Raw genomic sequence first — 25,573 nt, 5'->3', positions numbered from 1 at the left:
ACACAGTGAAAGAGGGAACACAAGCAGGGGGAGTGGGAGAGGGAGAAGCAGGCCTCCCGCTGAGCAGGGAGCCCGATGTGGGGCTCGATCCCAGCACCCTGGGATCATGACCTGAGCCGAAGGCAGACGCTTAATGACTGAGCCACCCAGGTGCCCTTCTGGGGAGCATTTTAGCACAGCTACTTTGAAAGCATTGAAAGTCCCAATGATCCAATAGTTTTACTCATAGGAATTTATACTAAAACAGGGATGCTTTCAAAATTTTAAGTTACTTTAAGTATTTATATTATCATAAAAACTTACAAGTGTAACAGTATAGGGACCTATTGGATAAATTAAAATACATCCATTAGAAGAATTATTAAACCATTATAATTTGTTTTTCAAGGAACATTTAATAACAAGGTAGATAACATATACTTATCTCACATGGTACTTTCATATCACTGAAGCTAAAGCAAAACATCCTTTTCATTGGGTAAAAACAGCCTGCTTAATGTGTGTACATTGCAGTGCAATTTAAAAAAATACTGTAATTTCAGAACTTCAGAATTTAAATGTCAGTGTTCTCTTTTTTCATATGGGAAAAGAAAATGCTTTTGAAAATTATTTGAGGCTTGGACAAAAATTCTGTCGCTATATTCTTAGGATCACTCTGTGGCGTCTTCATGATTCGGATGACACAAGGGAAGCTTCAAATTCAACCTTTTAGAGAAGACATTCCAGCTCTCATGATCTCATCAACCAGGAGTATGTTGGTGGCAATCACAGTGCTGAAAGGAGTGGAAAATCAGATGGCTCAGGTTTGAGATATGAACCCTAATTCAACTCAATTTCCAAACAAACTGCAAATTATATCCAATTAAGTTTCTCCTTTCCCCTCCAAAACATGGAAGGCTAGTTTTATTTCTATACTTTCAGTTGATCACAATTTTTGCAAAACCAAAAAACCAAAACCAAACCCAAGTAATTAAACAGAACACACCAAATTAAGAGTATGATGATTCCCTAAAGGTTATTTTAGTTTTGGCTTTCTCAAACTTACCAGGAGTGAAGAAGCTGTTTCTTTACACAATAGTTATCCCATACGCCTACTTCGGCTGCTACCATTGGCTCACCTGCAAAGTAACCCAGTATTCTTAAAATCACACATAGCAGGTTATAAGATCAGAATGCTAAGACAACAGAGTATTTTGTGATTTGCTCATCACTGATTATTCTCATTATCCAAAGTTCCTCCCAATTTTGCTCCAAACCATGACTCCTGTATACAGCATCTTTGATTAAGTGGCTGATCTCTACTCAGAAGACTTCTAGTAATAGTAATGCTGTATTTGGTTACCAAATGTTTGAACATCTCTATTTTTCAGGACACATTCTTGTTTGTCCATCTTAAAGTAAAGCACTCAAACTATATAATCTGGCCAAAATGGGCTTATCATTTCCCTCATCCCAGAAACCTTTTCTATTAACTTGAATGTAAATGATGTTATTGACAATAGGTCTTACACATACCGCATGGGTGTCTCTCTCAGTTCTCTTTCTTCCACTTACTGTATTTGTCGATTTTGTGTTATTGCATTTAAGATGAGGGCTTTAAATCATTTCACTACGACTTGGTCCCATCTTCCAGCATTTGCTATCCTCAGCCTTTTCTCACCCATGAATATGATCATCTAATGTATTTTCTTATTAAAGTCCCTAATAAAAGATTGAGTAAAGCCAGCCCAACATGAAATCCTTCCATATTAACCTTAACCACCTACCACTACTCAGCAATATCAAAAATCCATACTCTTTGAAATTATACAAATGTCTACTCTATTCCACTAATTACTGTATCTAGTCATTCCATTTTTATATCATTTTTTAGAACTCAGGGTTCCCTAATAACACTGGTGTCAAACTGCAAAGCATCTCTCCAAGATTCATTTGTCTGCATTTTTTATTCTTCCTGGCTTCATCTCACCTGAATCTAGTTCTCCCCCTACTAATAGTTGCATTGTCTTACCTGTGTTTAAGTCCACACCCACAAGTTGACCTGATTCTGAATGTTCTGCTTTAACTTTAACTAGTGTTTCCTGAAGGTCAAAACCAGAGTTCTGAGCAAGTACCTAAAGCAAACAAATTTAATCCTTTAAGGACAGAACCCAAGAAGTGATAGTCAATCTACAATAAATGAACCATAATTCCAATTAAGAAAAACGAACAAAGGGGCGCCTGGGTGGCTAAGTCAGTTAAGCATCTGCCTTCAGCTCAGGTCATGATCCCATGGTCCTGGGGTCGAGCCCGCACTGGGCTCCCTGCTCAGTGGGGAGCCTGCTTCTCCCTCTCCCTCTGGTTGCAGCTCCCCCTGCTTATGCTCTCTCTTTCAAATAGATAAATAAAATCTTAAAAAAAAACCCCAAACCCTTAATGAAGACAGACCATTATTTATGTTCAGAGAATAGGCATCTGTTACTAACTCATTGATCCATTTCAAGCCCAGCAACACACCGATCATAAGCAATACCCCCAAATGAGCACACAATAGAATAAAAACAAAAAGCAAGCTTGTACTCTAGTATAACCCCTACACTGCAAACCCTCTAAAAACAGTTTATCTCCTGCACCTGAAACTTCAGATACTCAATTCCCTTCCAGAGGAACCAAATACATTTGGATGATGAGAGATACCTGCTCTAGCTACGTTCAGGAGAAAGCTGATAAAACCTGTTTACTCAAAATCTACATTATGAAAAAGACCCCACATTATCAAATACTTTCATCAGCTAACTCATTTTGATGTAGTTAAGAACACGGACTGTTAAAGCAGTCATACCTTGGGAATAATGAGTAATGCATCAGCAAACGCTTGAACTCCCAGTTGGGCCCTGCCCTTTACACTGGGCTTGTACTTAATCAAGGCTTCTGCCATTGCCACTTCCACTGCACCTGCACCCGGAACCACACAGCCTGGGGGAGGCGGGGAGAGGAGAGAAGTGCTGAACTAACAAAACTGTAGAATCATTTTAAGGAAAGACATAAAACATAACATAAAAAACATTAATTTCCCGAGAATGTAGTATAGCCACCACAATGTTAATACTGCACTTGAAAGCATTATAAGCAACACATCAAATAGCAAAATGGTTCAATTCAACTAGTACTTGCAAGCTCTTAGTATTAGTTCATTTACTTGTATCCACTTTTAAAAATGGTATGCTATGAAAAAGCTTAGCACACCATCACAGGCATTTTAAAGGGAAGACTTTACTTTTGCATGGTGTCTGGCTGTGTAAACTACTGATAAAAAGAACACAGTATTCAGCCATGCCTTTCACACTAGCCAAAGAATATAAATACAGTAAAGATCTTACCATCATCAATAGCATTTTTAACAGCCCTCAAGCCATCTCTTATTGCATCTTTGATTTGAGTGAGTGTGTGCTTATTTGGTCCTTTGATCAATAATGTGACAGAGCGAGGATTGTTACATTTCTCAATAAAAGTGAATTTCTCTTCTCCCTATGTGAATGAAGAAGGGAAAATATTTTCAAAAACAGGATATGGTTGTACAAAGAATGAAAAGAGTAGAGGGCTTACGGAAGAATAAGTAGTATATTAATAAGGGAACAACACACCAATCACATTAAAGCAAATTACTTAAAAAAAAAATGCGTATAAAAGTGATTTTTCCCATCAATAGCTTATCATTACTACACATAACCTTCAAAATGTATGTAAACAAAGCAAAAATCTGATCCTAAGTTTGAATGAATTTTTACTACCGAAGAATTCATGAACCAAAAATTATTATCTTCGGAAAGAAAATACACTTACCAATGTATATTCATAGACAAGTCCTGCATATCCCAAACAATCAGGATTTAGGTCATCAAAGGAATTTAGGGCTACTCCACCACAAGCAAGAGTCAGCCTGAAATATTGAAGTGTGTTTTGGGAGATGTATAAGCAGCTTTGTTATGTATGTTCAAAGAGATCTTTAATAATTTTTATGAAGCAACCTTTCAGAATTACATACTAAAATCCTAAAGTTATTTTTTAAATAACCTTGAACCTTCCCATTCACCACCAACCAGCTAAAAACCAGTCTTTTTTCCTAACTCGACATTTAACCCACGCTTTTTTTTTTTTTTTTACAAGATTTTATTTATTTATTTGACAGAGAGAGACACAGCAAGAGAGGGAACACCAGCAGGGCGAGTGGGAGGGGGAAAAGCAGGCTTCCCACCGAGCAGGGAGCCCCATATGGGGCTCGGTTCCAGGACCCTGGGATCATGACCTGAGCCGAAGGCAGACGCCTAATGACTGAGCCACCCAGGCACCCTAATCCACTCTTTCAAAGTCAGCAAATACTCCTCTGATAAGAAATCTAAAGATGGGACGCCTGGGTTGCTCAGATGGTTAAGCGTCTGCCTTCGGCTCAGGTCATGATCTCAGGGTCCTGGGATCGAGTCCCTCATCGGGCTCCCTGCTCTTTGGGAGCCTGCTTCTCCCTCTGCCTTTCTCTCTCGCTCTCTCTCTCATGAATAAAAAAAAAAAAAAAAAAAGAAATCTAAAGATGAACAAGAGCTCTTTATCGTGGTGAGATCTGGGGAAAAAGTAGTTCTCTGAAACCCCCTGATGCTCTTTTGACATGGTTGGTAACATACATATACATGTCATGGTTTAAAACTAAAGCATACACCAATGTTCACAGCAGCATTATTCACAACAGCCAAAAGGGAGAGACTTAAATGTCCACTGATAAATGGATAAACAAAAGGTGATACACATCCATACAATGGAATATTATTCATCCTTAACAAGAAATGACATTCATTCTAATATGTGACAACATGGATGAACTCTAAAAACATCATGCTAAGTGAAATAAGCCAGCATAACAGGACAAATATTGCACGATTCCTTTATATGAGGTACCAAATTCATAGAGACAAAATAGAATAATAGTATTTACCAGGGGCAGGGGAAAGAAACAAAGTTACTGTTTAATGAGGCGAATTTCAGTTTGGGAAGATGAAGAAGTCTGGAGATGAATGATGATGATGGTTGCACAATAATGTGAATGTAACTTAATGCCACTAGATTGTACATTTGAAAAAAATGAGTAAAATGATAAATTTTATATTATGTATATTTTAATCACAACAAAAAAGGAAAAACACAATAAGAACGGGGGGAAAAGAAGTAATCCCACTTAACTTGCAAAATAAGTAAAATCTACATCACTAAAGTAATATGCTATCCGTACCTTTCCATATTTCTCCTTTTAGCTCTACGGAGAGCTACTATACCTTCTTTTGCAAGAGCATCTAAGGAAAAGGGGTCAATTCCCTATAACAAGAACAAAAGTTAGTTACAACAGAAGTCACCTTAAAAATAATAATGGACAATATAGACTCATTTCATTCTCACCTTTTGATTAATAACAACGAATCCTTTATCTGAATCACCACAGACTTTCTTTTTCAGTTCTATTATCTTTTTAACTCTATCTTCAATGAATTTTCTTTCAGCTTTTACAAGTTTCTCTCTCTCTTCTGCACTCTTGTAAAAAAAGCCAGAATTCACTTCTCTATTTAAAAAAAAAGTTACAAAAGGGGAGTGGGGGAGAATGTTTATTTTTTGAGAAGATAAACCAGTAGCCTCAGAAACAGGTCTTGAGATTTAACAAACAGCCACTGAGCTCCAATCCTGCCCCTGGTGTATTTTCAGAGGTTATTTCCTATAATTCACCCGAACCCAACTGAGGCATTACTGCCCTCACAGTGGGGAAACTTAAGTCTCGTAAGTGATGTGCCCAAAATACCAAGCTCCTCCACCTCTCTTTTCCATTTGTAACGGGCTATAAACTCACGTTTTCTCATATTCTAATGACACATTGCATGTGAGGATGTATGCATCTTCTACTCTTTTTTTCATATCTGGATGCCGTGCCCCATGGTCCAAAACAAGACCTCTGATTAAACTGTTGAAACACATAATAAGTCATGTTGTTATTGATTTCCAGATAATAACATACACTAATGAAATTCAAATACTGAATTGAGACTGTATTGATAATTTTCACACAACTTTATTTCTTGAGTTTTTGAAAAAGACTTTTGGGTGAAACCTAGGCAGGTTCAATTATGAAAAAACAATATCCAGAACACAGCGCAAAAACAAGCCATTCAAACAAAAGTAACAATGCTTATCTTGTAAAGAAAATTCTGCAGAGAAACAGTTGCAACTGGTAGGCTCTCAAATGTCATCACCTCCTTTAAAAATTATTTTTTAACTAGGTCTTTGAAATGTAATATATATTCTAAATTCCCCAACAGTCTCCTACTATGCTTTGTAACCTAGTTTAATAAATCATTGACATAGCTCGCTTTTCAGAATCATACTGACTATAAACATGTAACAATAACCTCATTTCAGGAGGAAACACTACTGAGCAAACTAAATATTCATCTAGGCAATACACATAAATTAAAAGAAAAAGACATCAGCCAAATAATATGTATTATATAAAGTGCCTGAAAATTTGTAAACATACATTGTAAGTATTTCATAGCATTCTACCACCTACCTTGTATCAGTTTCAGATTTATGTTTCATCTCCATGATCTCAACCATGAAGAGGTCAATAGGTTCATCTTGTTTTTTAATGGCCAAAATGGAGTCCACTACGGCCTACAATAAGAGCAGAACCATTAGATGAATTTGATTTGCAGTCCAGACACTTATGTGGCTTGTTCTTCAGAGAAATATACATTTCTTTAAAACCTGAATCAATCTTCGCCTTCTTCTATGAGGTAACAGAATACATTACTCGTAAAGGATTGCAGTCATTTTACATTTCTGACATCTCAATTCGTAATTATGTAAAGAATCATTGACATCCCTACTATTCTATTAAAAATATTGATAACAGGAAGTTTTTTCACAATAAAAATCTCAATTTTATAAACCTTTAATGAAAACTCCAATATATCTTTATAGTATGGTCAGGTATACTATTATTTGATGTTCTCATTTCACATACATCAGCCGCTCATTGCCACAAAAAAAGAAACTACTTATCTCACATGGTAGGATACTGTGAAAGTTTTAGATAGCACCTTGTAATTCCAACCAGAAAGTATGCCATGGGTTTCAGTATATAGGTGTACATACCGGACATATACCACATTTAACATACCTCTGTTAAGACATCAGCAAGTTCAGCATGCACTTTAGTGCGTAGAGATGTTCTGGCCACATCTATAAGTGTTTCCCTGTCCATTTCTTTGCTTACTTTGACTTGTTCCAAAAACTGAAGTGCCTTTTCCTTTGCAGCTTCAAATCCTTCTGTTATTATTCTGGGATGAAGACCCTGTAAACATACAATTACATAACCACCACTAACTGGAGTTCTTCAATTAGATGAAAAAGTAAATTTTAAAGCAATATTCTGGATCATTCATATGCTTTAGTATAATGTGCTGATTTTTTGAATACATTTAAAAGGATAAATAGTCCTTTCAATGCAGAGGAAAAGAACAGACATTACTCTAGCACAGAATCAAAGCCAAGGGAACTATAAAGCACACTTGGGTGTTCACTGTGCAGACCACAGGAATAATGCCCCAAACCTAAAACTGTACTCAGTAGGACCATTTATCTTTCCAATTCACATCATTTACTAACAAAAACAAACAGGGAGATGAAGGGTCCACTTTTTCTCTCTTCCAAGAATTTCTTGGCACTGGATTACTACTAAGGTTTGCTTTAACCTTCAAACTAACTCAGGGCTAAAAACGTAGTGTAATTCTTCTTTAAATTTACGTTTTAGTTGGCTTTCCTTATAAATATGCCTAGTCCTGAATATCCTGTTTCTAGATCTCAACTATCAATCTGTTATAGACAGACATATGTAAGTAATATGTGATGCAACTTGATTAAAAAAACCCTGCAGGCCGGGCGCCTGGGTGGCTCAGTTGGTTAAGCGACTGCCTTCGGCTCAGGTCATGATCCTGGAGTCCCAGGATCGAGTCCCGCATCGGGCTCCCTGCTCGGCAGGGAGTCTGCTTCTCCCTCTGACCCTCCTCCCTCTCATGCTCTCTGTCTCTCATTCTCTCTCTCTCAAATAAATAAATAAGATCTTTAAAAAACAAAACAAAACAAAAAAACCCTGCAGGCCAAGGAAGGTTCCTTAATCTGTCCAGGATCACAATAAACTTGTATTAAGACCAGGATATAGGCTCTGGTTCCCCGAGTTAAGCCCCCTGCTCTTTACATTCTACCATATGGCCTTGCTACTATTAACACCTCAATTTATATAAATAAATTTCCTATATATATAAACTACCATGGAAACACAAGAATCATGTATACTTCAGAAATGTAGAGATCCGCCTGTTTCAGTAGCTCTCCAATGATTAGAACATTGGAAGTGGTACCATCACCAGTTATGTCATCTTGGGCTGTTGCTACTTTGGCTATTAAGGAGGCTGTTGGGTGTTGAATTTGCTGAAAGTAGAAAAAGAAGAAAATTACTTAAGTTGAAATAGTCTAAGTATACCTTAAAATGTGTGAAGGGTGTCCTTAAGTGCATCTATTTGCATAAATTGCCCAAGTGTTCAGCTACATGCCATACTGATTTAAAACTCACCATTAACTATTTTGTACATCCATTTATGGTAACCCAAACATTTTCACATTTAGATTTGAGAAGATTATCTCCACTCTACTGATGAGGAAATCTGAGGCCCAGTTAAGTTTTACTGAAGATGACAGAGTTAACAGTAAGAAATAATTTCAAATCCATGCAAGCTTCTTTAGGACTCTTGTGAGAATAAACCAGGTTCCTTCTAAAATTAAACCTCACTAGCCTCCAGTGTTACTTGGATTGAACAAAAAATTAAAAAGACCTTTTAACAAAGATCATCAGTGAATGCTAAATTGCTAAAAAGTTCTGTAAAAACAGGATATTCATTATGTCTCCAGTATCACCCATAGATTCTTAATTACAAAGGACGCAAACAACGCTCCTGAACTGCTTTTGGTTTTTAAGTCTCCTTATTCTCCTGTAATCTAGAACGGTTTCCCAGCCTTTTGTTTTTGGGGACACTGACAGTTTTAAGAATCTAGGTCAGAGGGACGCCTGGGTGGCTCAGTTGGTTAAGCTTCTGGCTCTTACTTCAGGGTCCTGAGTTCAAGCCCAGGCTTGGGCTCCAAAAACAAAAACAAAAAACCCTAAATTTTATTCTGAACTCAAAACACAGGCAAATCATTTCCTTTTCTTGGATTTTAAGTGCTAGATTTTGGAAACTTAGGGATGAGTAAAACAATTGCTCCTCTCAATAGTCTCACACTCTTTGTCAGTGGGAGGTGGAGAGAGATGTTGACAGAAATCCACGTTTTAAAAAGAGAAAAAGTATAACCATTTTGCGCTTACCTAACTATGTCAACCGCTTAGTTTTTCAGATTTTAACAGAGTTAATTTTAATAACTACAATCCTTTAACCAAGGACTTACATGGCAAGAATAAGGATTCAAAAATAAGTAATCAGATTCCAGGGCTCCTCCCGGCATCGTACTGTCAGTACTATTACTGACTGCATTCCTTTTCTACTTCCTCCATTGTCTGAAAGACCTGCTGAGAGCTGACTCATTTCTCCTATCTTGAATATGAACATTAAAAATCTCACTGCGAATCACATGCATTACGGAAAACCAAGACATTTTCGACCTAATATAGCAGCCTCTCACCATTTCATGAAGCAGGACATTGCCATCTTTAGTAAGCTTGATGTCTCCAGCACCAGAAACAAGCCTGTTCAACGGGCACAAATGAATCACAGTGTGACTTTTTCAACGGAGACCTAACTAAGAGTCCCATTACTATCGGGCTTTACCCAGATCCTAAGGACCTGGGGCCACGCGGCTGGTTCTCCCCACCCGGTAACAGGAATGGTGCAGTGCCCACCCCCTCCCTTCGGAGAAACAGCCGGCCCAACTCTCAGTTAGGGTCCCAGGGCGCAGGGGCGAGCCGCGCACGCGGGCAGCTTTGTTCTCAGCAGAGGTGGCATCGATTACAAGAGGAAACGGCCGGGGCAGGGAACAGGAGCGACCCGGGAGTCTGCGGGTAAGTAGGGCCGCAGCGACGAGCGCAGAGGCCCGGGGGCGCCAGGCCCGTGATGGCGCTAGGTACCAGCCCCGCCAGCCCCGCCAGCCCCGCCTTACATCTTCATGGTGCCCTTAGGCCCCAAGTTGGTCCTCAGCACGTCCTGCAGGCCCCGGGCCGCGCTGATGTTCACCGCCAGCGCCGCCTGGGCTCGAGCCACCTCGGCCTTGGGGTTCAGGGTCTTCACGGCCGCCATAGCTAACCAGCACAGGAAGAGGAGGAGAGCCGGCGTGCGGAGGGCCCAGAGCCCGCTCAGCGTGGCCAGGAGGCGTTCGCGGCGCGGGTCTTCTGGAAAAGTCGGGCGCGTCCGGCCCGCCCCCAGCGTGCCCGTGCGCCGCTACCATTGGGCCGCAGGTCGGCCCGCGCCGCTCATTGGGTCGCGGCGCCTACGGTCCCGCCCCTCGCGGCCAGCCCCGGCGCCATTGCGCGCAGGAGCGCCCTGTTCCGGGGCAGTAAGGGCTCGCGGTGGCCCGGTGTCGCCGCCCGCCGGGCCCCAGCTTTGCAGACCGGGGACCTGAGGACGGAGGCGGGGCCTGTGGGCCGCGCGCGTCCGGGCGTGACTGCAGAGCGGGCCGCTCTCTCCTGGAGGTCTCTGGCCGCAGGTGTAGGGTGGGCTTCCTCTTTCCCCCCGCGCGCGGTTTGCCCTGCTTCCTCCCCTCGCTTCTTTCTTCCCTGTCACCAGCGTTTTCTTGACTATCTACTGTGTGCTTAGAGGGGTTCTCGGTGCTGCGGGGATACAGAAGTGAATCTGATAAGGGCTGCTCGCCCAGTATTGTAGGTGTTTTAAGTTTAGGGGAGACGAATGCAAGGTAGAAAGTGCTCGATGCCTTTTTAGCAAGCTGCAGGATCGGTGTGTTGGCGGCTGAGGAGAAGCTGGTCAGCCCACCCTTCCTGCTCAGGACACACTGCTCTCAAGGCAGGTTTTATTTATTTATTTTTAACAACTTTATTTATTTGCTTGTCAGAGAGAGAGCACAGGCAGAGGGAGTAGCGGGCTCCCTGCTGAGCAGGGAGCCCCATGAGGGACCCTGGGATCATGACCTGAGCCGAAAGCAGATGCTTAACTGACTGAGCCACCCAGGCGTCCCTCAGCAGGTTTTAAATCTCAGATGATTGAGTAGTAGTCTCCTTTTTAAGGCAAAATTCCGAAAGATGTCTGCAGTTATTTTCTAGTATCCCGTATTCACCCCCCCCATTAGATATACAAGATAACGTCTAGTATTTCGTTTTTATAATAACAAAAATTGTTAGAATTCAAAGGTGCCAAAGGGCATATGGTGAAAAGTACGTCCTTGTCCCTCTACTTCAACTTCCTTCAGACAAGCATAATTACCCTTAGATGCTCTGAATTTCCCAGATGCTTTCTGAATTTATAAATATGGATATGGATATAAGTATTTTTCCCACACAAAATGTCGATTTATGATACACACTGTTGGGTGTATTATACTTAAAGTATCTTGGCGATTGTACCATATCAATATGAATAGGGATTCCTCATTCTTATTAACAGCTGCATGATATTCTTTGTAAGAGTGACAAAATTAGTCATTCACTGGTTGATACTTAGGTTGTTCCCAATCTTTTGCTATTGAAGTTGCAGTGAATACCCTGGTATATAATGCTTTTAAGTGGCATTGTATATTTGAGAATCAAAAGCACATATATAGTGCTCGCTTCGGCAGCACATATACTAAAAGCACATATATAAGTTTGAGTAATAGCAGTACACAGGAGACTTGTGCTTACCTTATTTGGTAAGTATGCATATTTATTTACTGTTACAGATGTAAGGGGAGACATGAGCAGAGATGAAGATTGTGGAACTTTCAGGCATGTGCTTGCAGGTGGAGAAAGGGGGAGCGGATCTCCTGAGGTACACAATTTAAACGGGGCACCATAAAACTCAGTAATTGAGATCAATAATATTTTAATGCAGTTTTTTTTTTTTTAAAGATTTTATTTATTTATTTGAGAGAGAGAGAATGAGAGAGAGCACATGAGAGGGGGGAGGGTCAGAGGGAGAAGCAGACCCCCTACTGAGCAGGGAGCCCGATGCGGGACTCGATCCAGGGACTCCAGGATCATGACCTGAGCCGAAGGCAGTCGCTTAACCAACTGAGCCACCCAGGCGCCCTTAATGCAGTATTTTTTTAAAAAAATCAAAATTAATGCAAGAAATCCACAATGAATGGAATTTTAATTAGGCATCTCTACTAACATCACACCAAAGTCTCAGCAAAACAGAAAGAGCCACATGATCCCTGTAGAGGCAGTCTGTTTGCATATATCGTTCTACTGGTCTCCGTTACCACACTTTCAAGCAAATTAATTGTTTTCATTATATGATGCAAAAGAGTGTAGCAAGGGTGTGTTGTCTATATGGTAATGTATGTATAGAGTGGGAAAACTTCAGAATGTCTTTGGAGAATTTCACACAAAAGGTCATGTTGTGGGAGCAGATCCATTTCAATCCATGATTGAAAAAAATGAGGTGGTAGCAGATGTTTAGCCATTTGATTCAGAAGGGATTTCAATACAGAATAAAATTTTGAGGAATGAACCCTAATGAGGCAAGGTGGTATGTTAGAAAGAATCCTAGAATCAAACAATTTGAGTTTGAATTCTAGATTTGCAATGTTTACCACTAGGTGAACTTGGATAACTTATTTAACTTTTTTGACTATTTCCTAATATATAAAGCAGGGGTAAATGACATCTTAGAGAAAATTAAATGAGATTGCATGTGTAACATGCTTTGTATTGTGCCTGACATGGAAGGTGTGAAGTAATTGCCACTTTTGCGTTCCTATGGTGTAATTAAGGCATATAATTCTTTTTTTTTAGCTATATAATTCTTATAGCACCTTCACATGTAGTGTTTCATTTGATCCTAATATGAATCCTTTGAAATTTAATAGGTCAGGTATAATCAAACCGGTTTCATAGATGATTAAATCAACACAGAGAAAGGTTAAATGACCAACAGGGTCATGCTGTGTTGTATGAGGAGAGGGCCAAAAACCTAGGTTTCACCCTTGACTTCTCCCTTTGCCCCAGCCCCCCACATCCACTTACTCCCTGAACACTTTCACTTTCTAGATATATCCATCTCTACTTACACCACTCAGGTTTAGGCCATGATGATTTCTTACTTGTACAACTACTATAGTGCCCTAAGTAATTGTTCTGCCTTATTCCCCATGTTACTACTGGAGCAACCTATCAAAAGTAGATCTACAAGCCACAGCTCTGCTTATAATCCCTGTTATCCTCAAGACCTTAGACTGAAATATAAATGCCTTAATTTGCTTCCAGAATCAACTACATCTTGTGCTTACCTCTCTGGGTTAAAACCCTTTTCTCTCTCTCTCACTCCATGCTCTGGTCATTCTGAATTTTTCAGTGCTTGGAACATTCTACCTGCCTTTCTTCATGAAGCCTGAACCACTCTTCAGGGACCACTTCTCTCCTCATTCTTATCCCCATTCCCATCCAGTGGGTATAGAAATAAATAAAATCCCTAATCCTCAAGAAAGTGCATGGCCTAGTTATGGAGATAAACTTGTAAACAGGTAAATGACCATAAAGTGTAGGATGTAATAGTTAAGAGATAAATGAAGTACAATGAGCACAAAGGTATTAGCTTTGAGCACCAAGGAAGGTTTCTTAGAGATGAGGCTAATGGGATTTTGAAAGATAGATAGATCCTTTTTGGAAGAAAAGGGCTTAGGAGAGTGATTCCAGACAGTAACAGTGAAAGGACCTGGCATGCCCATTGAAAGGTGGATACTTAGGATGAAGGGAAGAAGGTTGCAAGAGACAAATCTGGAGAAGTAGCATTTCCTGACTGTCATGTCCTGGTTAAGACATCTGGGCCAGAAGTGGGAACCCAACAAACTAGTGATGAAGATTACTCTGGAGGTGGAATGGAGGATGAACTAAGGGAGAAGACGAAGGATAGGGCATTCAGAAAGAAGGATGTTGAAAAGTCCACGCAGAAGGTGATGAAGGCATATTTAATGACATAAAGAGGTGTTCTTGATAAGAGGGAAAAACATTTTAAGTGGTATAAATTATATGTTCTCATTTTTGTAACCACTCCCCATGTATCTATACCAAAATAAGGGTATGCATCAAAATATTAATATATTAAAATTCAGAATATTTTTATTTTTGCAAACCTCCCCAAATTTATGTATCCACAGAAGGGAGATGCAGAAGTATATACATGAAAATATAAAATATACAAAGTATGTCCAGTGTCTTATTTTTATTAAGTCCCCCAAGTGTATGTGTATATGTGTGTGTATATGTATATATATGTATATATACGTACACATATGTATATATATCAATAAAGAACCGAAAGAATATACATCAACATGTTTAACATTTTGTTTCTATGTTTGCCAATCTTATAGGTGAAAAATGGTATCTTAAAAGTTTTGTTTATTGAGAGTGAAGGTGAGCATATATCTTACATATCTTTGTAGTTCTATTTCTGTGAACTGTCTATTCATGTCTTTTGTCTGTTTTCCTGTTTGGTTTCTTGTGGATTTGTAGGAGCTCTTTTATGTTTTCTGTGTTGCAATTAACTTGTCTCAATACTGTTTGTACAGTATTTTGTATTTATGTCTTTTTTCCAATTAAAAATTTAAAAAATTATTTTCATGTAGTCAGATGTATTTTTTTTCCCCTTTTATGGGCATTTGGATTTTGTGCTATACTGTGTAAGACAGGCCTTATGCTCTTAAAAAGTATTCTGAAAGTTCTCCCATGTTTTCATTTGTATTTTTAAGGTTTTAGTTTTCATTTTAACCCTTGATTCATTTAAAATTTATTTCAGTAAGGAATGTGATAATCTGTTGTATTATGAAAATATGTATTTGGTCTTTGTCCCTGGTTCCTGGCACAGAACTCCTTAACCATTTCTGAGTGATGGGAGTATCTATTGTTTTCCATAACCATCCCCTTTAGAATACACCTGAGTCTTTGCTAATGATGTGAGTTGAGGTGGGAACCCTAGATAGCCTCAGGGTGGGGACTGGTCACTAGAGAGACCAAACACAGTGATTAGAGGGTGGGGACTCTCAGTCCCATTCCCCCATCCTCTGGGGGAGTGGAGGTGGGCAGCAGATAGGTTATAAAAATGATTGAATAACCAGGGTGGGTAAACATTGATACAGTGGTAGGGTGGTGTACCTAGAGGGCTTGGAAGCTCTGCTCCTTCCTCAATACCTGGTCTTGTGCATTTCTTCCATTTGGTTTCTTCCTGAGTTGTATCCTTTATAAATAAACCATAAACCCAAGTGAAGTGATTTCCCAAGTTCTGAGTCAAGTCTCAAAAATTTTCAAACCTGAGGAAGGAATTGTGGGAACCCCCAAATTTGCAGCCAAGTCAGACAGAAATGGAGGTAGCATGTAGGCCTGGAACTTGTAACTGGTGTCTGAAGTGGAGGCAGTCTGGGACTGAGCCCTTCACTGCAGGGTCTGTGCTAATTCCAGGTAGAATTAGAATTGAATTGAGTTGGTGGACACCCAGTTGGTGTTGGAGAATCGAGGAAGTTGTTGTCTGAGGACTGAATTGGTAATTGGTGTTTGGAAAGAGCTCACACAGAATCCACTTATTTTCTTCCAGAATAAGTCACATTTTGCACCATTAATATGTAATGCAGTTATTAGCATATGCTACGTTCTCCTATGTATCTGGGCCCACTTTGGACTATATTCGTAGCTAAGTCCATACAAGTAGCAACACCATATTTTATTTACTATAGTTTTACAATATGTTTCAAAATTTGGTAGAGCTGAATCCTCTTCATCAGTCTTTCTTCAGAAATTTTCTGGCTATTTTTTGTTTTTCCTAAATGAAGTATAGAATTATCTAGTTCTGAAAAATCTGTTCTTTTGACCTATGCTTTCAAAAATAAGCATGTATTACTTTTTTAATAAAACACATGTTTTATATGTGGGATATTCAGATTAAAGCAGTGGACATACACATACCAAAAGGCCAGGGACTATAGGCATTCTTGAGGTAAAATTGACAGAATTTTGAAACATGTACTACATGGTTACCATTTCTAGTCTAGGAGTCTGAAGAGGTCAAAGAAATCCCAGAAGTGGGGCAGGTTTAGAATGGGTAGGTGGACTAATAGTATTGATTTGGGGTAATATTTTTCTGTTATTGGCTGTTCATTCTTTGAGTGTACTTTGTGGCAGAGTACTATGCTTGGGGTAAACATGCACATGAAAAGAGAAGGCTCTTTCCTTTAGAGCCTTCCTAGTCTATTAGACAAACATACAGGAGGACACACAATATATACGATGTACTGGACAGCTATAATGGTATATTCTGAGTGCCATGCTACTAGGGAAGACTTCCCAAAGCAAATCTTTTTTAAAAAAACTATTAAAAATATATATTTACTTATTACAAAGATAATACATGATAATCATAGAAAAAGTAACAAAAACAAATTTTTAAATAAATTCACAAACTCCTCTCAGAACCATTTGTGATGGTTAATTTTATGTGTCAGCTTGTCTGGGCCACGTTGGTTCCCAGATATTTGGTCAAATATTATGCTGAAACTTTTGTGAAGGTGTTTTTTGGATAAGAGATTAACAATTTAAATCGGTGGACTTTGAGTAAAGCAGGTTATTCTACATAGTATGGGTGGGCCTCATTCAAAGTTGAAGGCCTTAATAGAATAAAGACTGACCTCCCTATAACAAGAAGGAATTCTGCCAGCAGACTGCCTTTGGATGCAAAGTGCAACTCTTTCTATGCTGCAGGTTTTGGATTTACCAAGCCTCCACAATCACATGAACCAATTCCTTAAAATAAATTTCTTTCAATCTCTCAACAGTAGATAATGCCCTCACTATAGGTGGATATATAGATGTATACACATCTTGTTGGTTCTGTTTGGAGAATCCTAACTAATACAGATTTTGATACTAAGAGTGGTTCTAAAGGAACAGAATCTTAAGGATGAATTCTCTGAATTGGCTCTGGTGTTTCTAGAATTGGCTCTCTGGTCCGATTAGATTTAAAGACACTAATGATTCTGTTTCCAGTAGTAAAGAGAGTAGAAGTAATGATAAAGTCTGTGACATGATATAAAAATAGAAATATGCAAAATATCACTATTGGATATTCCTAATCAAACACTTAATAAGAGGCAAGGAACTGGATTACCATGTACATGATACCTTCAAACATTGTTGTCTAATGAGTATAATGAGATTGGCTGTTGCTCCTGATGGAACTGAACAAAGTGGGGAGAAAAAAGGATGAGATTAGGGATTCAGATTCCCGGCCCAAGCACTGTATAAAGGATTGAAAGCTTCTATGTCTATCCTGAAAGATACTCCTATAGCTGCAGAGCTGAGATTGCTGAAAACCAAACCCAGAATCTCACCATGTTAGTAGCCGAATAATAGTGCGAATTGAAAAGTGAGGGCATTGATGAGGAAGGAATGGGATCCTGATATTTGGAATGGAATGTGTGAGAATACCCTGATGAAGCTGGGGACATTGGGCCTGTAAATTCTGTTGTACTTTGCCAGTAGAAGCAGTCTATAGCTCCTGTCTGAGGAGATATACCCTGCTTTGCACTAGGAAACTGTAATGGTCTCCCCCAAGGCAGTTGCCTTGAAAGACACTGCTGATTCTCTTCAGAACCCACCCCCACCACCCCTCTTTGCTTCTAGAACTGTAACTAGACTAATATCCCATTAGGCCCTGGAAGCACAAGTAATTATATGAAGATGTGGCCCAAATATTCATGGTCCCAACTCCTGCTATCCTACCTTCTCTCTCCCAGTCTGCACCTGTGGCTTTATAGGAAGTTCCCTGTGATCAGGTGACAGAGGAAGAGAAAACTTGGTCCTGGTTTACAAATGGTCCTGCAGGATATGCAGGCACCACCCAAAAGTGGGCAGCTGTGCACATCCATGAAAGGCAGTGATAAAGGGAGATCCTCTCAGTGAGCAGAACTTCAAGCAGTTATATATACCAATTCATGGGCTGTGGCCAATGGTTTGGCTGGATGGTCAGGGACTTGGAAGGAACATGAATAGAAAACTGGGGACAAGGAAGTCTGGGAAAGAGATACATAGATTGACTTCTCTGAATGGGTGAAAAACATGAATATATGTGTCCCATATAAATGCTCACTCACCAAAGGGTGACCTCAGCAGAAGAGGATTTTAATAAGTGGATAGCAATTGGCCTCTTCAAGCCACCACTGTCATTGCCCAATGAGTTTATTTTAAAAGTGGCCATGGTGGCAGGATGGAGGTTATGATGGGGTCAGCAACATGGACTTTCATTCACCAAGGCTGACCTGGCTGTGGCCACTGCCAAGTGTCCAGTTGGCAGCAGCAGAGACCAACACTGAGTCTCTGATATGACACTTCCTCGGGATGATGAGCCAGCTACCTGACGGCAGGTGGATTACATTGGACCACTTCTGTCATTGAAGAGGCAACAGTTTTTATTGGAATTGACACTTACTCTGAACATGGATGTGCCTTCCTTGCACACAGTGCTTCTGCCCAAACTACCATCCACGGACTCTCAGAATGCTTTATCCCCCATCATGGTATTCCACACAGCACTGCTTCTGGTGAAGGGACTCACTTTATAGCAAATGAAACTTGGCAATGGGCCCATTCTCAAGGAATTCACTGGTCTTACAATGTTCCCCACCATCCTGAAGTAGCTGGTTTGACAGAATGGTAGAATGGCCTTTCAGACTCAGTTACAGTGCCAGCCGGGTGGCAGTACCTAGTGGGACTGGCGGAAAGGTTCTCCAGGAGGCTTATATGCTCTGAATGAATGTCCAAGATATGGTGCTGTTTTTCTCATAGCAAGCGTTCACTGGTCTAGGAATCATGGGGTGGAAATGGGAATAGCATCCCTGGTAACCCAGTAAATTTTTTGCTACCTATCCCTACAGCCTTATGCTCTACTAGCCTATCTTAGTTCTAAAGGGAGAAATGCTTCTAACAGTAATAATTCCAATGAATTGGAAATTAAGACTGTCACTTGACCACTTTGGACTCCTCATGCCCTTGAATCAACAGATTTGTCTTTTAACCTAATGGAGTGTTTTTGTCGTGTGGAAACATTTTTATTTACATGTGGTCAAACTTATTAATGTTTTTGTAAATTTAAATACTCATTAAAAATACCTCCTTTACTGCAAAAGTAAGTTTATTTCTCCCTATATCACTGGTAATTTTTGCTTTATGAGTATGATATTTATACAACATAATTACATAATTGATTTATACAATGTTATTACACAATTGATATTTGTAACTTTTCGTTATGAATTATAACTGTAAGCAGTAGTTCTTACTTAAAGATTTTTGGCTTCCACCTTATCTTCTATTAAAATTATTACTCCTGCTTTCTTTTATTTGCCCTTGACTAGCAGATCTTTAGTCATCCTATTTCAATCTTCTGAATCACATTAGGTGAGCCTCAATAATGCAACATACAGTTTGGTTTCACTTTTAGATGCAAACTGAAAAAAATTTTTAAAGATTTTTATTTATTATAAATATTAGGGGTAAACACCTATTAGTGAAATTACTGGGTCATAGGGTATCTCTATTTTTAACTTCTATTTTATTTTATTTTGTTTTTTTATGTTAGTCACCATACAAATACATCATTAGTTTTTGATGTAGTGATCCATGATTCATTGTTTTCGTATAACACCCAGTGCTCCATGCAGTACATGCCCTCCTTAATACCCATTCCGGGCTAACCCATTCCCCCTCAACAAAACCCTCAGATTGTTTCTCAGTATGGAGGTTCCTTGTTTTCCAGAGTGGCTGTATCAGTTTGCATTCCCACCAACAGTGTAAGAGGGTTCCCTTTTTTCCTCATCTTTGCCAACTCCTATTGTTTCTTGTATTGTTAATTTTAGCCATTCTGACTTCTGTGAGGTGGTATCTCATTGTGGTTTTGATTTGTATTTCCATGATGCTGAGTAATGTTGAGCATTTTTTCATGTATCTGCTGGCCATTTGGATCATGTCTTCTGCCCATTTCTTGACTGGATTTTTAATTTTTGGGGTGTTGAGTTTGGTGAGTTCTTTATAGATTTTGGATATTAACCATTTATCTGATATGTCATTTGTGAATATCTTCTCCCATTCTGTAGGTTGCCTTTTAGTTTTGTTGTTTCCCTTGATGTGCAAAAACTTTTTGCCTGATGACGTCCCAATAGTTCATTTTTGCTTTTGATTCCTGTATCTCTGGAGAGATGTCTAGCAAGAAGTTTGCTGTGGCCGAGGTCAAAGAGGTTGCTGCCTGTGTTCTCCTCAAGGATTTTGATGGATTCCTGTCTCACATTTAGGTCTTTCATCCATTTTGAGTCTATTTTTGTGTATGGTGTAAGAAAGTGGTCCAGTTTCATTCTTCTGCACATAGCTGCCCAGTTTTCCCAAAACCATTTGTTGAAGAGACTGTCTTTTTTCCATTGGATATTCTTCCCTGTTTTGTCAAAGATTAGTTGACCATAGAGTTGAGGATCCATTTCTGGGTTCTGTCTTCTGTTCCACTGATCTATCTGTCTGTTTTTGTGCCATACTATACTGTCTTGATGATTATAGCTTTGTAATACAGCTTGAAGTCTGGAAATGTGATGCCTCCAGTTTTGATTTTCTTTTTCAACATTCCTTTGGCTATTTGGGGTCTTTTCTGGTTCCATACAAATTTTAGAATTATTTGTTTCAGCTCTGTGAAAAATGCTGGTGGTATTTTGATAGGGATTGCATTGCATGTGTAGATTGCTTTGGGTAGCATAGACATTTTAACAATATTTGTTCTTCCAACCCATGTGCATGGAATGTTTTTCCATTTCTTTGTGCCTTCCTCAAATTCTTTCATAAGTGTTCTGTATTTTTCAGAGTACAGATCCTTTACCTCTTTGGTTAGATTGTTCCTTTCTTATGGTTTCTGGTGCAATTGTAAATGGGATTGATTCCTTGATTTCTCTTTCTGTTGCTTCACTGTTAGTGTATAGAAATGCAGCAGACTTCTGTACATTGATTTTATATCCTTCAACTTTGCTGAACTCCTTTATCAGTTCTAGCACTTTTTTTGGTGGAATCTTTTGGGTTTTCTACATTTCATGTTGTCTGTGAGGAGTGGAAGTTTGACTTTTTCTTTGCCAATTTGGATGCCTTTTATTGCTCTTTGTTGAGTAGACATCCTTATCATGTTCCTGACCTTAGGGGAAAAGCTCTCAGTTTTTCCCCATTGAGGATGATATTCGCGGTGGGTCTTTCATATATGGCTTTTCTTTTCTTTTCCTTTTTAAAAATATTTTATTTATTTATTTGACAGAGAGAGATAGTGAGAGCAGGAACACAAGCAGGGGGAGTGGGAGAGGGAGAAGCAGGCTTCCCGCCGAGCAGGGAGCCCGATGTGGGACTCGATCCCAGGACCCTGAGATCATGACCTGGGCTGAAGGCAGACACTTAACGACTGAGCCACCCAGGAGCCCCCATATCTGGCTTTTATTTTATTTTATTTTTTTAAAGATTTTATTTATTTATTTGAGACAGAATGAGAGACAGAGAGCATGAGAGGGAGGAGGGTCAGAGGGAGAAGCAGACTCCCTGCCGAGCAGGGAGCCCGATGCGGGACTCGATCCTGGGACTCCAGGATCATGACCTGAGCCGAAGGCAGTCGCTTAACCAACTGAGCCACCCAGGCGCCCCCATATATGGCTTTTCTGATGTTGAGGTATGTTTCCTCTATCCCTACATCGTGGAGGGTTTTTATCAAGAAAGGATGCTGTACTTTGTCAAATGCTTTTTCTGCATCTATTGAGAGGATCGTATGGTTCTTATCCTTTCTCTTTTATTAATGTGGTGTATCACATTGATTGATTTGTGGATGTTGAACCACCCCTGCTGCCCAGGAATAAATCCCACTTGGTCATGTGAATAATTCTTTTAATGTACTGTTGGATCCTATTAGCTAGTATCTTGTTGAGAATTTTTGCATCCATGTTCAACAGGGATATTGGTCTGTAATTCCCCTTTATGGTGAGATCTTTGTCTGGTTTGGGGATCAAGGTGATGCTAGGCTCATAGAATGAGTTTGGAAATTTTCCTTCCATTTCTGTTTTTGGGAACAGTTTCAGAAGAACAGATATTAATTCTTCTTTAAATGTTTGGTAGAATTTTACTGGGAAGCCATCCAGCCCTAGACTCTTGTTTGTTGGGAAATTTTTGATTACTGATTCAATTTCTTTGCTGGTTATGGGTCTGTTCAGGTTTTCTGTTTCTTCCTGTTTCAGTTTTGATAGTTTATATGTTTCTATGAATGCATCCATTTCCCCCAGATTGCCTGATTTGTTGGCATATAATTGCTCATAATATTCTCTTATAATTGTTTGTATTTCTTCAGTGTTGGTTGTGATCTCTCCTCTTTCATTCATGATTTTATTTATTTGGGTCCTTTCTCATTTCTTCTTGATAAGTCTGGCTAGGGGTTTAACAATCTTTTTCATTCTTTTAAAGAACCAGCTCCTAGTTTTGTTGACTTGTTGTACTGTTGTTGTTTTTTTTAAATTTCTGTATCATTGACTTCTGCTCCAATCTTTATTATTTCTCTTCTTCTGCTGGATTTGGGTTTTATTTGCTGTTTTTTCCCCACCCCTTTGGGTGTAAGGTTAGGTTGCGTATTTGAGACTTTTCTTGCTTCATGAGGAAGGCCTGTATTGCTATATACTTCCCTCTTAAGACTGCCTTTGCTGCATCCCAAAGGGTTTGAACTGTCATGTTTTCATTTTTATTTGCTTCCATGTATTTTTTAAATCCTTTAATTTCCTTCTTGACCCATTCATTCTTTAGTAGGATATTCTTTAACCTCCATGTATTTGTGGTCCTTCCAAATTTCTTGTGGTTGACTTCAAATTTCATAGCATTGTGGTCTGAAAATATGCATGATATGATCTCAACCTTTTTGTTCTGGTTGAGTCCTGATTTGTGACCCAGTATGTGATCTATTCTGGAGAATGTTCCATGTGTACTTGGAGAGAATGTGTTTTCTGCTGCTTTAGGATGAAATGCTCTGAATATATCTGTTAAGTCCATGTGGTCCAGTGTGTCATTCAAAGCTCTTGTTTCAGGGTGCCTGGGTGGCTCAGTTGGTTAGGCATCTGCCTTTGGCTCAGGTCATGATCCCAGGGTCCCGGAATTGAGCCCCACATTGGGCTTCCTGCTCAGTGGGGGGAGTCTGCTTCTCCCTCTGCCCCTTCCCCTGCTCATGCTCTCTGTAGCTCTCTCTCGTGTGCTCTCTCTCTCTCAAATAAATAAATAAATAAAATCTTTAAAAATTTTTTGAAGAATTTTTAAAAAAACACACAAAAAACAAAAAAGAAAACAAACCTCTCACTTCCTTGTGGATCTTCTGCTTAGGTGAGATGCCCATTGCTGTGAGTGGGGTGTTAAAGTCCCCTATTCTTATTGTAGTATTATCAATGAGTTTCTTTAAATTTGTTATTTTTTTAAACTCTTTTTTTTTAAAGATTTTATTTATTTATTTGAGAGAGAGAGAAAGAGAGAGAGCACATGAGAGGGGGGAGGGTCAGAGGGAGAAGCAGGCTCCCTGCCGAGCAGGGAGCCCAATGCGGGACTCGATCCAGGGACTCCAGGATCATGACCTGAGCCGAAGGCAGTCACTTAACCAACTGAGCCACCCAGGCGCCCTTAAACTCTTTTTTTAAAAGAGTTTATTTATTTGATAGAGAGAGAGAGAGCAGCAGAGGGAGAGGGAGAAGCAGACTCCCCACTGCGCAGGAAGCCCGATGCGGGACCTGAGCCGAACGTAGATGCTTAACTGACTAAGCCACCCAGGCACCCTCTGTAAGTTCATTACTAATTGATTTATGTATTTGGCCACTCCCAAGTTAGGGGTATACATATTTATAATTGTTAGATCTGGTTGGATAGAGCCCTTTATTATGATATAGTGTCCTTCTTCATCTCTTATTACAGTCCTTGGTTTAAAATCTAGTTTGTTTGATGTAAGGATTGCCACCCCAGCTTTCTTTTGATGTCCATTAGCATGATAGGTGGTTCTCTACCTCCTCACTTTGAATCTGGAGGTGTCTTTGGGTCTAAAATGCGTTTCTTGTAAGCAGCATATCGATGTGTCTTGTTTTTATTTTTCTCTCTGATACCCTTGTCTTTTGATTGGAGCATTTAGTCCATTTACATTCAGAGTAATTATTGAAAGATACTAATTTAGTGCCATTGTACTACCTATAAAGTTGCTGTTCCTGTAGATTCTCTGTTCCTTTCCAGTCTTTGTTACTTTTGGTCTCTCTCTCTGCTCAAAAGGTCCCCTTTAATATTTCTTGCAGGGCTGGTTTAGTGTTCACGAATTCCTTTAGTTTCTGTTAGTCTTGGAAACTCTCTCTCCTTTATTCTGAATGACCAGTCTTGCTGGATAAAGTATTCTTCGCTGCTGCATATTTTTCCCAATTAGCACATTGAATGTATCATGCCAGTCCTTTCTGGCCTGCTAGGTCTCTGTGGACAGGTTGGCTGCCAGCCTATGTGCCTACCTTTGTAGGCACGGTACCTCTTGTCCCAAACTGCTTTCAGGTTTTCTCTATATCTTTGTAATTTGCATGTTTCACTATAGTATGTTGAGGTGTTGACCTATTTTTGTTGATTTTGAGGGGAGTTCTCTGTGCTTCTTGGACTTGAATGCCTGTTTCCTTCCCCAGATTAGAGAAGTTCTCAGCTATACTTTGTTCAAATGAACCTTCTGCCCTCTTTTCCCACTCTTCTTCTGGGACTCCTATATTACGGATGTTATTTTGCTTTATGGAATCACTAAGTTCCCTAGGTCTACCTTTGTGATCTAATAGTTTTCTTTCCCTCTTCTTTTCGTCTTCATTATTTTCCATAGTTTTATCTTCTATATCACTGCTTCACTCATCTGCTTCTTTCATCTTTGTTTTTGTGGTCTCCACTTGGGACTTCATCTCAGTTACAGCATTTTTACTTTTGGCCTGACTAGATTTTGGTTCTTGTATCTCTACAGTAAGGGATTCTCTAGTGTCTTCTATGCGTTTTTCAAGCCCGGCTGGTATATTTATAATTGTTGTTTTAAATTCTAGTTTGGATATATTACTTATAGCCATACTGACTAAATCCCTGGCTGTGGGTACTACCTCCTGTTCTTTCTTCTGGGGTAAATTTCTCCATCTCATAATTTTGTCCAGAAAAGAAAAGAAGAAAGAAAAAGAAAAGAAAACAAAAATAACAACAACAACAGAAACAAAAAACAACAAAAACAAAAAACTAGATCCTGGTGTGTTTTGGTCTGCTTGTTAAAAGAAACTAGATCCCAAAATAAGA

At 39.4% G+C, this 25,573-nt stretch overlaps 2 protein-coding genes and 2 non-coding genes across 10 annotated transcripts in view; 1 reads left to right on the top strand and 3 right to left on the bottom strand.

The window, feature by feature from the left end:
• Window positions 1-369: 369 nt before the first annotated feature.
• On the bottom strand, window positions 370-10,454 carry CCT6A (chaperonin containing TCP1 subunit 6A). Its single transcript, XM_045875445.3, has 14 exons — window positions 10,219-10,454; window positions 9,745-9,808; window positions 8,368-8,502; window positions 7,193-7,366; window positions 6,581-6,684; window positions 5,864-5,974; window positions 5,422-5,581; window positions 5,258-5,340; window positions 3,823-3,919; window positions 3,360-3,507; window positions 2,822-2,955; window positions 2,012-2,114; window positions 1,046-1,118; window positions 370-773 (listed from the first exon to the last, which is right to left on the bottom strand). Exons 1-14 carry the CDS (start codon window positions 10,353-10,355, stop codon window positions 701-703), a joined length of 1,596 nt encoding a protein of 531 aa, XP_045731401.1. The 5' UTR covers window positions 10,356-10,454; the 3' UTR covers window positions 370-700.
• On the bottom strand, window positions 3,177-3,316 carry LOC123845139 (small nucleolar RNA SNORA15). The gene has a single exon (XR_006790974.1). It is a non-coding gene; the product is annotated as a small nucleolar RNA SNORA15 (small nucleolar RNA).
• LOC123845145 (small nucleolar RNA SNORA22) lies at window positions 7,469-7,602 on the bottom strand. The gene has a single exon (XR_006790979.1). It is a non-coding gene; the product is annotated as a small nucleolar RNA SNORA22 (small nucleolar RNA).
• Window positions 10,455-10,620: 166 nt separating the features above from the next.
• The window catches only part of PSPH (phosphoserine phosphatase), a 49,023-nt gene continuing 34,070 nt past the window's right edge, over window positions 10,621-25,573 (top strand). For 3 of the 7 annotated variants that reach the window (XM_054507610.2, XM_054507611.2, XM_045875438.3), the window contains exon 1: window positions 10,643-10,768. The gene's annotated coding sequence lies outside the window, so the exon portion shown is untranslated. Of the gene's footprint in view, window positions 10,769-25,573 lie in introns of all 7 variants that reach the window. The other 4 variants (XM_054507607.2, XM_064593039.1, XM_064593038.1 and 1 more) reach the window with 4 other exon arrangements.

The sequence above is a fragment of the Mirounga angustirostris genome, unplaced genomic scaffold (assembly GCF_029215605.1).
Source record: "Mirounga angustirostris isolate CCGP_5_RB_7025 unplaced genomic scaffold, mMirAng1.0.hap1 SCAF_5, whole genome shotgun sequence".
In the NCBI taxonomy this organism is placed as follows: domain Eukaryota; kingdom Metazoa; phylum Chordata; class Mammalia; order Carnivora; family Phocidae; genus Mirounga; species Mirounga angustirostris.
This window is presented reverse-complemented; position numbering and strand designations above follow the sequence as displayed.